This window comes from Palaemon carinicauda, chromosome 8 (assembly GCF_036898095.1).
Source record: "Palaemon carinicauda isolate YSFRI2023 chromosome 8, ASM3689809v2, whole genome shotgun sequence".
NCBI classification, from domain to species: Eukaryota; Metazoa; Arthropoda; class Malacostraca; order Decapoda; family Palaemonidae; genus Palaemon; species Palaemon carinicauda.
The window spans coordinates 38,174,965-38,192,365 of NC_090732.1; the positions used below are offsets into that span (position 1 = coordinate 38,174,965).

Below are 17,401 nucleotides of genomic sequence, written 5' to 3' on the forward strand. Positions count from 1 at the left end.
CCCTCAGTGTGGACAACTAAGTAAGAGAGACCGTGCAACTCGCCAATACTACGGCTAGCAAGTTGACAGCCTTAAGAGTCAGACCTCTGTCTGACAACCTTCTCAAATGCTCGAACAGGGTATGCATTATCACCCTGAGAACGAAAGTCATGTCCCAATCAGGTAGCTAAAGGTCCAGGGTGGAATTAGAATAATCAAAGATCCTTACAAGCATAGAGAACTCCCATGCAAAGAAGAGGTCTGTGCCCTTCAGTTGAAAGTCCATACCCATGGCTGAGTGTTAGCTTTAGACAGATATGACTGAGAGGTGCTTTTCTCCGTGAAGGAAGCCAAAGAGATCCATGATCTGCACTAGAAATGATCCAACCGGAAAAGTACCTTCTACAATACAAACTGCAGAAGATAGCCCACTTTCCTAGTTAGACAGCTGCAGAGGACTGTTTCATTTACGAAGACATCTCCTGTGCAGTACCTCACAAAAAGGTTTTTGCTAAAATATATCTTAATAATTCATAGCTGTTCACATTTTTATTTTTATTAATGTAACTGACTTACTTGAGAAGACCAAGGTAATGATTCTACTGGACAAAAGTGCTCAAAATTTTGGACTCAACTCAATGATATGCCCATATGACTCAAGAGGCTAATAAAGCTCTTTCCCCTTGTCTCACAACTTATCTCTGCACACAAGGGTTTTCAAGTCTAGTTAAGATTAAGGCCTAAAGCAAGAAACTGGCTGGATCACCAATATGACTTGCAGTGTGCCCTAAAAATGAATATAAAGCCAATATTTGAGAACCACTGCACAAAATGAAGCAGTTTCAAGGTAGTTTCTGAGAAAATGTTTGAGGTTTATGTAATTTGTTGTAATTTTCTTCTTTAATATGGTCACTGCTAATTCCCAAAATATACTACTGTATTTGGTTCTTACACTAGCTACTTTTTTAAGAAATTCATTGTATTAATTTTGTGAATCAGATAAATCTATCAGTAAAGTATGAAAATGTTTTCGCAAACCACAGAAGAAAAACTTACTTTATGTGCAAAAGAGGGCAGTTGACCTGAGGTGGGGTCAGGGACTGGGTCAGTCATATGAAGAGAATAAGAAGAAGTTTTGGAAAGAAGTGAAGAGAGTAAGGAAGGCCGGCGCAAGAATTGAAGAGACAGTGAAAGATGGAAATGGAAGGTTGTTAAAAGGAGAGGAGGCAAGGAAAAGGTGGGCGGGATATTTTGAAAGTTTGCTGAATGTTGAGGATGATAGGGAGGCAGATATAATTGCTGTTCCAGGTGTTGAGGTGCCAGTGATGGGAAATGAGAATGAGAGAGAGATTACAATAGAGGAAGTGAGGAGAGCACTAGATGAAACGAGAGTAGGAAAAGCATCTGGTATGGATGGTGTGAAAGCTGAGATGTTGAAGGAAAGGGGTGTGACTGTACTTGAATGGTTGGTGAGATTGTTTAATGTGTGTTTTGTGTTGTCAATGGTACCAGTAGATTGGGTCTGTGCATGTATTGTACCACTATATAAGGGTAAGGGAGATGTGCATGAGTGTTGTAATTCAAGAGGTATTAGTTTGTTGAGTGTAGTTGGAAAAGTGTATGGTAGAGTACTGATTAATAGGATCAAGGATAAAACAGAGAATGCAATCTTGGAAGTACAGGGTGGTTTTAGAAGAGGTAGGGGTTGTATGAATCAGATTTTTACAGTTAGGCAGATATGCGAGAAATATTTAGCAAAAGGTAAGGAGGTGTATGTTGCGTTTATGGATCTGGAGAAAGCATATGATAGAGTTGATAGGGAAGCAATGTGGAATGTGATGAGGTTATATGGAGTTGGTGGAAGGTTGTTGCAAGCAGTGAAAAGTTTCTACAAAGGTAGTAAAGCATGTGTTAGAATAGGAAATGAAGTGAGCGATTGGTTTCCGTTGAGAGTGGGGCTGAGACAGGGATGTGTGATGTCGCCGTGGTTGTTTAACTTGTATGTTGATGGAGTGGTGAGAGAGGTGAATGCTCGAGTGCTTGGACGAGGATTAAAACTGGTAGGCGAGAATGATCATGAATGGGAGGTAAATCAGTTGTTGTTTGCGGATGATACTGTACTGGTAGCAGACACAGAAGAGAAGCTTGACCGACTAGTGACAGAATTTGGAAGGGTGTGTGAGAGAAGGAAGTTGAGAGTTAATGTGGGTAAGAGTAAGGTTATGAGATGTACGAGAAGGGAAGGTGGTGCAAGGTTGAATGTCATGTTGAATGGAGAGTTACTTGAGGAGGTGGAGCAGTTTAAGTACTTGGGGTCTGTTGTTGCAGCAAATGGTGGAGTGGAAGCAGATGTACATCAGAGAGTCAATGAAGGTTGCAAAGTGTTGGGGGCAGTTAAGGGAGTAGTAAAAAATAGAGGGTTGGGCATGAATGTAAAGAGAGTTCTATATGAGAAAGTGATTGTACCAACTGTGATGTATGGATCGGAGTTGTGGGGAATGAAAGTGATGGAGAGACAGAAATTGAATGTGTTTGAGATGAAGTGTTTAAGGAGTATGGCTGGTGTATCTCGAGTAGATAGGGTTAGGAACGAAGTGGTGAGGGTGAGAACGGGTGTAAGAAATGAGTTAGCGGCTAGAGTGGATATGAATGTGTTGAGGTGGTTTGGCCATGTTGAGAGAATGGAAAATGGCTGTCTGCTAAAGAAGGTGATGAATGCAAGAGTTGATGGGAGAAGTACAAGAGGAAGGCCAAGGTTTGGGTGGATGGATGGTGTGAAGAAAGCTCTGGGTGATAGGAGGATAGATGTGAGAGAGGCAAGAGAGCGTGCTAGAAATAGGAATGAATGGCGAGCGATTGTGATGCAGTTCCGGTAGGCCCTGCTGCTTCCTCCAGTGCCTTAGATGACCGCGGAGGTAGCAGCAGTAGGGGACTCAGCATTATGAAGCTTCATCTGTGGTGGAAATGTGTGGGAGGTTGGGCTGTGGCACCCTAGCAGTACCAGCTGAACTCGGCTGAGTCCCTGGTTAGGCTGTAGGAACGTAGAGAGTAGAGGTCCTCTTTTTTGTTTTGTTCTTGTTGATGTCGGCTACCCCCCAAAATTGGGGGAAGGGCCTTTGGTATATGTATGTATGTGCAAAAGGATATGAAATAAAGTTTTCTTTCTTTTTTAAACTGATTTCATTCCCACTTAAAATGTATTAAAATTAACTGTGTAATAAATATAAATTGAAATATAATAACAAAAGCTAATAAACATTTTGGAAGTACATATAACTGTAACATGAAATGGTTTGATTTATTATTACAAGTAGGGTCGCTACTCTAGGTTAAGACTACATTTAGAGTCGCAACCAAATAAGGTTGGGAAATGCTGCTCTGAGGAAATCCCTCTGTCATTGTATAAAACGACGGGCCAACCTGCAGAGGAGATAACACAATATGCTCAGGTGCATAGAACCTTTTCTGCCTCGAAGGTGGGTAAGAGGCTCAAAATCTTGTTTGACCAGCTAGAGTCAAGAGATCCAGGGCCAAACCAACAAGACCTACAATATACAGTAGTTGTCATGTCCCATAAAGTCATACCACTTTTCACAAAAGATTCTGCTTACGAAATTTTCAAGCTGCGAAATGAGACGCGAACATTTTTATGACTCACTTTACGAAAAATGTTTCACTTGACGAAAGAAGATTTGCCAGCCAGGCTGAGAATAAAATAGTCACCCATCACAGAGTTGAATAAAATGGGTTCAGACAACAGAAAATGTAATTGTGTGTATAATAGGGGTAACTATAATAGTACAGTACATATGTAACTGTATATTTAGTATATGTACAGTATTGTACTGTATTTATTGTATTATTTTCCATTTATTATTACATTAGGTTGTAATAACTACTTAATTTACAGGTATTAACATTTAGTTTAGGTATACTGAATGGTTCAAGTGTATTTGGCTGTACAGTATTTCATTGTGGTTATACTGTAGCTTTATTATGAGATTTAATGTGGTGTTTTATAGGGTTTGAAACAAATTAGGCAATTTGCATGTGAAATGTCTCACAACACAAAAAAAAAAAAAAACCACTTTACGAAAACCACTCCAGAACAAATTAATTTCGTGTTGTGAGGCACTACTGTACATGATTTTTATATCCAACAGCTTTTATCGTATTAATTTTCAGCAAGTTTTTCAATATGACAAATTCATAGATAATTTGTATTTTTCCTAACTATACAAACCTTACCTATTTAATAGGGGTATTACTTTTGGCGTAGCTGAAATGACAAGCCATTAATTTTTAACGAGGGTTTACTACCCACACCGCTAGTTAGCAGGGGTAGGGGAGGGTAGCTTGCTACCCCTCCCTCTCACACACCTGTGCTTGAGCTTACTTTGCTTGGAGGTAGGACTTCAAGGGGGATAGGGCTGGCGGGCAAGTTTGGTTAAATAGCTAAGGTTTCTATAGTTAGGAAAAATACAAATTATCTAAGAATTTGACAATTGTTCCATAACTGGAATACAAACCACGCTATTTAATAGGGGTGACTCACCCATTAGGAAGGGTGGACGTCCCAGCCAGTCTGGCTTTTGGCTTTGCCTGGGGGCTCCTTATTTGAGTGTGTAAGCGCCCAAGAAATAAGGAGTCCCTGCACCTCGACAGAACCTTGCTACGCAAGGACTGCGGCCTATGCAAGCTGTGTGTGAAGGTATGGAGAAATGTGACTCGTCCTAGAAAGTTTTTCTAAAGTTCTTTAGATGGAAACTTGTAGACTAGGAATCTCCCAATACCACCTCGTTAGGGTATGGGGACGTAACAGTATTAATCTTAATACTAGGAACACAAGGGAGCATGGTTTACCTACAGTGGTTTGAGGTCAGCTATGCAGAGAACCTAGGATGCTGCTTTCCCCAAGAGAGGGGATGATGAAGAAAAGAATAAGGGCCAGTCAAACCTTTTCATTCCTGCAGACTAAAACCGGGTAACAATGCCCTCAACCTTCTGCTACTTGTCCAATAAGGAGCTTGAGGTTTTAAACCAGCTGTTGTGCAGCCACCACAGGGCCGATAGAAAACGTATCGAGTCTCCTGTGGGTCACGTCTTGCAGATAGTGGGATGTGAATGTTGTTTGACGTTTCCACACCTCAGCGTGAAGAACCTGCGTCACTGAAAAATTTCTTTTGAAGGCCAGGGACGTAGCTATGCCCGACATCATGCGCTCTAGGGCGACGTGATGGAGGAGGGTCTGGATTCAAGGCCAGGTCAATGACCCTACAGATCCATGTAGAGATGGTGTTCTTGGTGACCCTCCTCTTAGTCCTTCCTGTGCTGACGAATAAAGCTGGCACATGAGGACGGGCTGCAGCTGTTCTTATGAGGTACAGCCTCAAGCTTCTTACTGGGCATAGTCAGAGATTGTCTGGGTAATCTGTTACAGTACGGAGACTAGAAATCCGGAAGGAGTCGAATCGAGGATCCGCCACTCCAGGATTCTGAGTCTTAGCAATAAACTCAGGGACGGAGCTGAACGTTACCTACCCCCATCCCCTTGAATGGGCGATGTCATACGAGAGGCCATGAAGTTCGCTGACTCACTTGGCCGAGGCCAAAGCTAGCAGGAATACCGTCTTCCAAGTTAGGTGGTGATCTGATGCCTGGCATAATGGTTCATAGGGAGGTTTCTTAAGAGACCTGAGAACTCGAACCACGTTCCATGGGGGAGGTCTCACTTCCGACTGAGGGCAGGTAAGTTCATAACTACATATGAGTAGGGAAAGTTCTAGCGATGAAGAAATGTCCATTCCTAACAGCCTGAAGGCTAGACTTGAGGCTGAACGATAGCCTTTCACTGCCGAGACTGAAAGGCGCATTTCTTCCCGCAAATACACGAGGAACTCCACTATTGTTGGAATAGTGGCATTGACTGGAGAGATACCCCCTTCCATGACACCCCCTTCCACGACACCAACCACAGAAGACTTTCCACTTTGCCTGGTAGACTGCTGCCGAAGACTTTCGCAGGTGTCCACACATCCTGACAGTAACTTGTTGTGAAAATCCTCTCTCAGAGAGGATATGCTAGATAGTCTCCAGGCGTGAAGTCGTAGTGAACCTATGGCTTTGTGGAAGATGTTGGCATGTGGTTGTTTGAGTAGATTGAGTCGTGGAGGGAGGTCTCTTGGTAGCTCCGTTAGGAGTTGCAGAAGGTCCGGGAACCATTCCGCGTGATACCATAGTGGAGCTATAAGGGTCATTGAAAGACTGACCAATGTTCTAGTCTTGTTAAATACCCTCCTCATCAGACAGAACGGGGGAAAGGCATAAACGTCGATGTTGTCTCACCATTGTTGGAAAGCATCTTGCCAAAGAGCCTTGGGGTCTTTGACTGGGTAACAGTACAGCGGGAGCCTGAAGTTAAGGGCCGTTGCGAAAAGATCCACAGTCGGAGAACCCTATAAAATCAGGACTTTGTTGGCTACTAGATGATCCAAAGACCACTCGGTACTCACTATCTGAGAAGCTCTGCTCAGATTGTCGGCGAGCACATTCGTTTTGCCATGAATGAAGCGTGCCGATAGTGGTATCGAGTGGACTTCGGCCCATCTCAGTATCTCTACTGCCAGATGGGATAGTTGCTGCGAAAAAGTACCTCCTTGTTCGTTGATGTAGGCCACTACTGTGGTGTTGTCACTCATCACCACCATAGAGTGACTTGCCAGGTACTGTTGGAACTGTTGAAGGGCCAGAAAGACAGCCTTCATCTCTAGGATATTTATATGGAGTTACTTTTCTGACTCTGACCAGAGGCCTGAGGTCGTGTGGTGCAGCACGTGGGCCCCCACCCTTTTTTTGAAGCGTCTGTAAACAGCATCAAATACGGGGGGAGAACGAGAAGATCCATTCCTTTTCGTAGGTTCTCGTCTGCCACCCACCACTGGAGATCCGTCATTTCCACAGGTCCCATGGGGATCTGGATGTCCGGGGAATCGTACCTTTGATTCCACCGGGACTTGAGTCGCCACTGGAGGGATCTCATCCTGAGGTGACCGTTGGGAACTAGACGGGGCAGCGATGAAAGATGACTGAGGAGACGTAACCATAATTGGGCTGGAAGTTCTTCTCGACTGAGAAAAGGTCTTGCGACCTTCCTCAGCCTTGCTATCCTGTCGTCTGATGGGAAGGCTTTGTGGAGATTGGTGTCTATAATCATGCCTAAGTATACCAGTCTTTGAGTGGGAAGCAGTGAGGACTTCTCGAGATTTACCATAATCCCCAGATCCTGGCAAAGTCTCAGAAGTTTGTCTCGGTGTTGAAGAAGGGATGACACTGAGTCTGCTAGGATTAACCAGTCGTCCAGATAACGGAGGAGACAGATGTCAATCCTGTGTACCCAAGATGATATTCGGGTGAACACTCTGGTGACAACTTGTGGTGCTGTGGAGAGACCGAAGCACAGCACCTTGAACTGGTACTTTCTGTTGTCTAGGCTGAATCTTAAGTACTTCCTTGAAGACGGATGGACTGGGATCTGGAAGTACGCATCCTTTAGGTCCAGTGTGCACATGAAGTCTTGCAGTCTTACTGCCAGTCTGACCGTGACCGCCATCTCCATGCTGAACGGAGTTTGTTTGACAAACTTGTTCAGAGCTGAGAGGTCGATGACTGGTCTCCAGCCTCCAGACGCCTTCTTTACAAGAAAGAGTCGACTGAAGAAGCCTGGAGATTCATCTAGGACCTCTTGGAGAGCGCCCTTCTTCAACAGGGTCTCGACTTCTGCCCAAAGGGCTTACCCCCTTGCCGATCCCATGGCAAGGGAGCTCAATGACACTGGATTCGTCGTCAGGGGAGGTAGAGATGTTATGAACGGGACGCGATATCCTAGACTGATCACGGAGACTGTCCAGGAATCGGCTCCGAGTTGCTTCCACCTGTTTGAGCAACTTTGTAGGCATCCCCCACTGGTGGACATGCAGGGGGACTGCCTATCCTAGCGCTTGCGGCCTCGGCTGCTCCCTCTAGGATTCTTGCCTCCCCTGGAGGACTTTTTGTCTTTCCTTCCTTTGACAAGAAAGGTCTTAGACACCACAGTCTTTGCTGCTGTCGTCGTTTTAGCGGTCTTGACTGGACGGGAATGCTGTGGTGCTGGAGGCTTATAGGGCTTAGATGTTAAAGGCCTATGAAGGAGTCTTGATAAGACTTCCTCCACCTCTCAGCAGCATGTTCCACATCCTTAGGCTCAAACAAGATGGATCCTTCTAGAAAAGAATATCTGAGCCTATTGATCTCGGTGCTAGGGACCTCCTGATGGAATCTCTCAGCTACTGCATCCTAACGTTTCAGAATGGTATTTGCCCACAAGTTCGAGACTTGGTGGGCCAGAAACTCGATCGGGCGAGTACCTGAGAGAAGAAAAGTCTCCACAGTTTTCCTGGTACGTTCTTTGGAGAAATCCTCAGAACGTATCAGGATACCTAAGGTCCCCAACCAGATGTCGAGCCATGAAGTGGCTTGCATAGCACACTTAGCAACTTTCTCCTGGTTAAGGATCTCGGTTGCCGAGAATGAGACCTGCCGGTTGGAGTGCCTCTCAAGAGGGACTCCGCTGGTAAGCTCTTCCAGCGAGTGGTGAAGAGAAAGAGCTAAACAAGGTTCCTTAGAAGTACTTCCTCTGCTGTACGCGAGGAGGTGGAAGGAGCTTGTTGGTGGCACTGGAATGGTTGGAGGAGGACATCTTGGAGAGCTGTAGAGAAATCTTGTCCCTGGTACGCTTAACCCCGAGACCAGGGCAGTGCTGCACTGGTCTTCGAGGGCTTCTGAGAACCAAAGACACGGTCCAAGACCGTGTCCTTGCCCTCTCGAGGAGGGATGTCTGGGTTGGAAAACCTGTTGAGAGCCCTCATTAGAGTCAGAACTTGCCAAACCGCATGTTCTGACTCTTGCTGGTCTCCTCCTGAAGTAGGACTTGCAGCGAAATCTCCTGTCCCCAAAGGCTCTTCTTGGGGAGAGTCGCGGATGTTCTCGGAGTGGCTAGCTGGCTCCATCCTAGTCCTAGTAGAGGACTTCGGTAATGTTTTAGAGTCCTTAGATTCCTTCCTGGGAAGGATGCAGGTCTCCAACATTGACAAGGATGGCATGTTCCTTTCAGTCCCCACCTGAGAAGACATCTTGGCACGGGGAGAGGTTTCCCTCATTGGTGCGATGGGGGAAGGTCTCTCCTTACGTGATTCCCCTGAGGACGGGGAATCTTCGTCCGAAGGGGAAAGAGAGAGAGTCTGCGGGAAAGAAGGAACCCGCCTCGAAAGCTTGCGTGGAGTCAGTTTTGCCCTTGGAAAAGTTACCGCGTCCGGAACTCCTCTTTTTCTCTTCAAAGGGCTAGAAGCAGCCAAGGATCTGTGCCCCAATTCAGAAAAGACAGGCTTGAACGCCTGCGTTACAGCTCTGATTAGTGCACCGAACCAGGGCTGTTGGCTGACAGACGCGCTGTCAGACATACCCCTTGAAGGGACAGGAATTGAAGGATCCCTGGGAGGAGTTCTCATCATTGGTGGGTTTGCCTGAAAAGGCTTTGGGATCCTGAACCCCTTTATATGTTTCCCTTCTCCCACAATGCGCACTGGTATGCGCTTGCGGGGAGGGGAAATGTGGCGATGGCGAGCTTGCCGTTCGTAGTTCAGCAGTCTCGCGCGTGGGAGGATATTGACGCTCGCGCGAGGGAGAATAATGGCGCTCGCGCGAGGGAGAATAATGGCGCTCGCGCGAGAGAGAATAATGGCGCTCGCGCGAGGGAGAATAGTGGCGCTCGCGCCAGGGAGAATAGTGGCGCTCGCGCCAGGGAGAATAGTGGCGCTCGCGCCAGGGAGAATAGTGGCGCTCGCGCCAGGGAGAATAGTGGCGCTCGCGCGAGGGAGAATAGTGGCGCTCGCGCGAGGGAGAATAGTGGCGCTCGCGCGAGGGAGAATAATAGCGCTCGCGCGAGGGAGAATAATGGCGCTCGCACGAGGGAGAATAATGGCGCTCGCGCGAGGGAGAATAATGGCGCTCGCGCGAGGGAGAATAATGGCGCTCGCGCGAGGGAGAATAATGGCGCTCGCGCGAGGGAGAATACCGGAGTCACACGAGGGAGAATAATGGCGCTCGCGCGAGGGAGAATAATGGCGCTCGCGCGAGGGAGAATACCGGAGTCACGCGCGGGAGACTGCTGATGCGCGTGCACGCAGGGGCACGCGGGAGACTGATGGCGCACAGGAGTGCGTGCGGGAGACTGTGGGCGCACAGGAGCGTGTGCGAGAGACTGTGGGAGCACAGGAGCACGTGCGGGAGACTGTGGGCGCACAGGAGCGCGTGCGGGAGACTGTGGGCGCACAGGAGCACGTGCGGGAGACTGTGGGCGCACAGGAGCACGTGCGGGAGAATGTGGGCGCACAGGAGCGTGTGCGGGAGACTGTGGGCGCACAGGAGCACGTGCGGGAGACTGTGGGCGCACAGGAGCACGTGCGGGAGAATGTGGGCGCACAGGAGCGTGTGCGGGAGACTGTGGGCGCACAGGAGCGCGTGCGGGAGACTGTTGGCGCGCACGCGTGCGGGAGAGCATTCGCGCGCGGGTGCGCAGGATCAAGGCATTAAGTGCACGGGCGCGCGGGCGAGAGTTTGCGCGTGCCTGTACTAGTCGTAGGGCGCGCGCGAGGCGCGCAGTTGAAGTCCTTGCTGCTCGTGGGCACGCGTCAGAATGTGGGCGCGAATCCGTAGGAGAGGATGGGCAAGTGCGCATCCTCGCGGATGCATGAGGGTGATGGAGCACGCTGGCGCGAAGGTGAGAGCTAAAACATGGGAGAAGTCACTCTAGTTGACTTCCCAGTAGCGCCCAGATCTGTAGATCGTGGGTGCTCAGGAGAAATAACTGCTGGGCGAGAGCGCTGGCTCGCAGGAGATCGCTGGCAAGTAAGAGAGCGTTGGCGCGTGGGAGAGTGCTAGAGCGCAGGCGAGGGTTGGCGTGCAGCTGGGCGTGGGCGCGTATGCTTAGGCTCAGGCAAGGCCTGGCGCACAGGAGAACGTGGGTGCGTATGTGCAAAAGTGCGTGCATAGCGCGTAGCAGAGCTGGGCTCCTGTTGGGACGTATGTGCGTGTTGGCGCATACGCCCTTGATACCCTGTGTTAGGGTTTGTTGACGGGACCTGACGAGCTACTATAGCGCGCTCATTAGGTTTCGGTATTTAAATGAAATTTTATTAGGTTTATATAAGAACAATGACAGCAGGTCAGCAGGTTTGTCGGGTGGAAGGTCGGCGTGTCCTTTAAAAGGACGACCTTGCACCGAAGGAGATCGCAAACGATCTGCAGAAAGGTCCAGGACCAATGCAGGAACAGTGATCGGTGATCGATGTCGAGGCTCCTCTGCGGGTGACTGCATCGAAGATGTTGAACCGAAGAGGCGCCTCCTCACTGCAGGTGAAGGAAAGCCTCTCTGGCGAAGAGGAAGGCGAGCCTTACGACGAATGCGCCCTCTGGGGGCCGTAGGGTCAGCGAGCTGACCTTCGCAGTCCTCCGAAGAGGAATCTCTGTAAGTGAACTCCCCGAGGGGAAGAAACACTAGCAGGAGAGACTGTTGGACTTAAGTTTCTCCCTCGTTGGTTGAACAGGAACGGAAGAAACTAAGCCGTCATTTACCGTAGGGTTTGAAGAGGCAGAAGTGATGGGTGATACTGCATTGGATACCTCTGACACCACAACGTCGACAAGAGACAGAGGATCACCCTCTGTCGGTGACGGTGATTGGTTGACAGCGGCACCCAATCGGATGTAGTCAAGTAAAACCTCCTTGGAGGGCGAACCCTCAAGCCCCAAGGAGGACCAAAGCTGAAAAAGGGGGATTAGTGACAGGGTAAGCAACGTCATCTCTCAAGCCCCGAGTTAGGTAAACAGTACATCGGTCTACGCTACCACTCGACGGTTTCTCGAAAGAGACCAATCGAGTGGGAGCATCGGAGGAGGTTTGGGCAACGGAAGAAGAGGCCTAAGGTTTTTCTCCTTTCAAAGAAACCTTCGAAGGAGAAATATCCCGTTTGGACTTCTTCTTCCGTCGTCGCGAAAACCTCTCCCACTGGGAGGTAGACCACTCCTTACACTCACTACACCTGTTATTGCTGTCACACCGTTGGCCCCTACAGGAAAGGCAAAGGGCGTGAGGATTGGTCTCGACCGCCGACATGAATGTTCCACAGGGGCGGTCGGGAAACCCAGGGCAGGTGCGCATATTTGCAGAGGCCAACTTCACACACAAAACTAGAAAAGAAAAAGCAAAAAAGCATTAAATGGCTGCCAATTGACGGCGAGGATGAGAGCAGACACGTCCGACTACCATTCAAGCAGAGAGCAAAGTGAGCTCGAGCAAAGTGAGCTCAAGCACAGGTGTGTGTGGGGGGTGGGGGGTAGCAAGCTACCCACCCCTACCCCCACTAACTAGCAGTGTGGGTAGTAAACCCTCGTTAAAAATTAATGGCTCGTCATTTCAGCTACGCCGAAAGTAATACCCCTATTAAATAGCGTGGTTTGTATTCCAGTTATGGAACAAATGTAGTAAGTAGAATTAGAAAGGAGTTTCACACTCAATATATTATAACAGCTAATCTCGCACCATTCAACACACTTTCATACACAAATGCAGCTGTTGTTACACCTGTTCTATCTGTACAAATATTTACATTTTCACAGTATTTCACTAAGCCATGATCATATAATTTATGCAATTCACATCCACACTTCACAACCATGTCAATGTCATGATAATGTTTTACAAAATCGAATTCAGTCATTTTTCCACAATCACAAAAGTTTTTTTCATAAAATCTTTATTTTGGGGGTAAATGAAAATGATTTCATCTTCACCACTCTCACCACATAATCATTGCTCCCTCACTGATATAATTCCCCATGAGTTTATGTCTATGCTTAAGACTTGTTAGGAGAATTTCTTCCAGTTTATTTTCATCTAATTGAACACTACCTTGATTGATTTCAGAAGGTAAATCTTCATCACCAGATACTATCGAAGGGAAACCATGTGTTTGAACAACATTCCTTTCATAGAAGAAAATGTTTGATGGTATATGAAATATTTTGCTTATTCCTGGCAGTGTTTTGAATGTCTCATGATCAGCATGTCATCCTTGGTATTTTTATATACTTTAATATAAAAGAAAAAAAATTTGTAGGAAGCCCAAAAATAGCGTAAATAAGGTAGCCGCCCAGCAAACAACTCAACGCAATAGTTCTTCCTCACTAAACTTTCAAGCACTATTATAAATGTTACTGATAATTTCTCCAATAGTACTATTGCTGATGCATAAAGTGTTGTACAGAAGATAATATATAAATATAAATAATAATGAATGTTTTCAAAGTAACAATGTCAGTGGTAGCTACGGCAGATATCTAGAGATTCTAGGAGTGTATGGGTATGAAAAATTGGCCTTCTTATCTCTTGAATAAGCTTCCAAATGGCATAATGGAACAGAATTTTTACAACGTAAACATGACAAAATCTGAAAATGTCTGTGTGACCAAAATAGCTATTTTTTGCCGATGCCAATACCCTTAATAAGAAACAACAGCATCATTTGAGAGAGGAACATTTGAAATCCAAACCTAACATAACAAGTTACCATCCTGTCCTCTCATTTTTTCAGTTGTCCAAACAAAACTTTACAGCCTTCATGGGACACAGAATCTATTTTCAGAAGCATTACTGATCCCTTTCTCCAAAAAAGGCAATATTGAGGAAAACCATTTATCTTGAAATCATTGTAAGCCATGGAGGTAGATTATAAAAATGATTTTGCTTTAACTGAGATTTTTAAAATTAATCTCTTCCAAAGGTTCAAAACAATAGTTTCTTAAATATTGTAAGAAAGGATCTAAACTCCAATAAAAACCTTTTTAACAACTGGAGTTTTGTCAATAACAAATGACCTGAAAAATTTACAAATAAATCCAATCCCAGATGTTTGAGAAAAGTAATAGGTATGGTCCTATACTCCTCAATACAATAGTTGAGATAATTTTTTTTAATAAATTGTAAACTTAACAAGGCTGTATCATCCAAATGAGCTTGTTACTGAAACATTCCTAGACTTACACAAATCAAAATAGACATTCCATTGTTTTTAATAGATTATATTATTAGTGGACTGTTTAAAGGGGTTTAGAGGTCGCTCATGAATGGCAAAGGCAAGGGACAGTGACACTGCCCTAGCAATCAGGACAATGCCCTAGAGACTGACCATATACTGTATAATATGATCAGCGCCCAAACCTCCTCTCCACCCAAGCTAGAACCAGGGAGGGCCAGGCAGTGGCTGCTGATGACTCAGCAGATAGACCTATAGGCTCCCCAAAACCCCCCAACCTTAGCTCACAAGGATGGTAAGGTTGCAGACACTAATGGCACTAACGAGTCTGAGCGGGACTCGAACTCCCGACTGGGAAACACCAGGCAGAGACGTTACCAATCAGGCCACAGCAACCCTAAAAGAATCTAGAAAACCTACAAAACCCTTTTTCTATGATAATATTGTGGATAGTATCCATTCAATTCTACAGAATGAAGTGTGTGGGAGATTAAAAAACATCTATGGATATCAGTTGTTTCATAAGATTGGTCTTTTAAGACTTCTTCGGTCAATCTGATAGTAGAAGCCAGACATCTATAAGTCATTCTCTCTGAGGATAAAAGGGAGCTACCAACCTTATCCTGCTGTTCAATGAAGCTCTGAACTTTTCATCATCACTGCCTGAATGATTGAAAACGGAGAAAACGAAACTTCAAAGGTTTCAAACGATAAGATAAACCACAGCTAACCCCAAACATATATTAGGACTGATTCTGAGCAACAAATCACGATGGCACTCATCCATCCAAGCTACACCAAAATGGAGAAATTAGGCTTACCTTAAAACAGCTGTTCACCTAACATTTCTCTGAAAAAATGTAGTTTAACAAATTCAGCAGACATTTCTGAAGAATTAAAACTAAGAGAAAATGAATACAAACCAATTTTTCAATTGAATATCTGTATACAAGAAGACAGCAATCATATTTATCTAACTGAACCGTTTCGACAATAAAGGTTTGGTCTATTCACCTGTGAGGCAGATCAAATCGTGTGCTAACAACTTGTCCAATTCTCGATACAGAGGCTACTTTGCTAGGTCAGAAAGAACTTTCTTATTTCATTATGGTTGAACTTTTTTGAAGAAATAGTAATGAATATTGGGTAAGTCATTAGAATTGAACAGCTTTCCAATAACAAATACTATTGTAGTCAAATCATGTGTAACAAATCCATCACAACCTTACTTCAGTCAAAATTACATTTTCACGGGAAACTGGAGGTACCAAATTTTGTTTATTTAAAGATGAGTCCTGGTTTAGGAGCCTCTTTCCAATCTCTCCTAAACGCCAATATACGCTCCTGAAGAAAAATCAAATGAAAAGTAAAGCTGTTTTTTATCTTATCATTACTACATTCAACAACAAAAACAATTACAGTACTACGTATACAAACACAATAATTTTTCCATTTGAAAATCTTACAAGTACAGTAATCTCTCATATAACAATACCAATCAATGAACTATTTCTTCAATATACTTCTGATCCTCTACTTTTGTGTACAAAAGAAAAATCAAATAACATCTGATAGTAATGAAGCAACTCATAAAATATTTGAAATAAAAATACAAAATACAGTACTCATTAAAATAACAGGGGGTTTTGACAAATGGAAAACGTATTTTGGGGAAGTGCTGTGTTGTGTCCACGGACTTTTCTATGAAAGGCTAGAACAGGGAATTCAATATGACATAAATACCAAAGAAATATTGTCTACCCTGCTCTAGCGCTGTTGTATCAATGTGCAAAGCACAGACTCAAGTGTATATAAGGGACACCCTTGAGTCCAGGCACTTTATAATTCGATAAAGCACTTCCTTTGCAGAAATTTATCTGCTATGAGTGATGTCACTACTACATCATGCGTCTCATTGATAGGAGTCAGCATCCAAGTTGACTATTAGACTATAACCACATCAAATCGTGCCCAACTGCCATCTAGGAATACCCTAGTAAAAACCATTGACCCACTACCCTACGCAAGGTTAGGGAGGACGGAGGGGCCTAGAGACCATAGAGCACTTCCCCTAATATAGGTTTTTTCTCTGTTAAAACCCCCTTTTGGGGTTAAGGTGCTGTGTGGTCTCCAAGGACTAGTACCAGAGTTTTAATAAATAGTCTCGTGCACCTTCCAGGCCAACTATATACAACCAAGCGGGACATACAACAGATGTACAGGTTTCTGTAAGATAAAAAACTAACAGTTTGACTCCTACCTTATAAGGGCTGACTGAAGAATATTGGCTGCCAAAAATTACGTTATTCTGCTTATCCTGAAGGACCTGATTGATTTGGTCTTTCTCTCCAGACTACCCTGTTGGGGTCACAAATGTGTCAATTACCACACATCAATGTTGAACTACTTGGATTTGTTTCAGGTAGTGTTTAATAAATGCCCTATGCCCAGACAACCCATAAAGTTCTGGGTGTTCTGAAATTGCACATTGGCAAAGAACACTAGTAAAGAGGTAATTTTTCTTGTGGGTTTTGGAGATGGAGATTGATTTGGAGTTTTCTGGCATCCTAACATCGAAAGTCATCGACACCGATATCATTTGTTATAAATAAATAATAAAAGGATATCCGATTTAAAACTACAGTACAAAGGCAAGATGTCCTTATAAAATTAAGAACAAATGGACAGTTAGAAGTGCCAAGATAACTTGTTTCCAAAGTACACTAATAAGAAAGGACATCTAGCAAGAAATTGTATAGTAGAAGGGAAGAATGTTAAGAAACCAATGTCTAATAAAAATCTTTCATCAAGTATGAATAGCATAATGAAAGAAACTAGTAAACTTTATGAAAAGATTTTATCTGAATGTGAAGTTTCTTCTCTTGAAAGAGGGGATTTGAGAGAGGTAGTTTTGCCTCGGAACACTGGAGCAGCTCTCCCTCATCGGGAGAGGGTGTGTGCCCAATGAGGGCAGTGATCAGCATGAAAGAAAAAGATATGTTAGGTGGGTTTCCAAACACTTGCATTGTTTGTCCTTTGTTGAAGATGAACTTGAAAAGTTAGGGAGTGTCGAGAGATGTAAAACTACCAGTTGTAGACCAATTGCCCGTTGACATTATTGTCCATAATGATTTGACTACAGTACAGTACATTCAAGGATGTGAATTTTATTTTTAGTGAGATTTCACTGCCTGAAATGGTAGTAATGAGGTCATGTTTAGATACAGATATAGACTACGGTCATCGTTTGTTCAAGGATTTTAATGTGTGTGATAGAGGTGGTGAGGTTAATCTTA

The 17,401-nt window shown here is 44.8% G+C and overlaps 1 protein-coding gene across 5 annotated transcripts in view; it reads right to left on the minus strand.

The window, feature by feature from the left end:
* LOC137645707 (sphingomyelin phosphodiesterase 5-like) overlaps window positions 1-17,401 on the minus strand; it is a 184,096-nt gene that overhangs the window by 98,635 nt on the left and 68,060 nt on the right. For all 5 annotated transcript variants that reach the window (XM_068378572.1, XM_068378569.1, XM_068378570.1 and 2 more), the window contains one exon: window positions 15,335-15,449. In XM_068378572.1, the coding sequence (XP_068234673.1) occupies window positions 15,335-15,449 (115 nt within the window). The remainder of the gene's footprint in view (window positions 1-15,334; window positions 15,450-17,401) is intronic.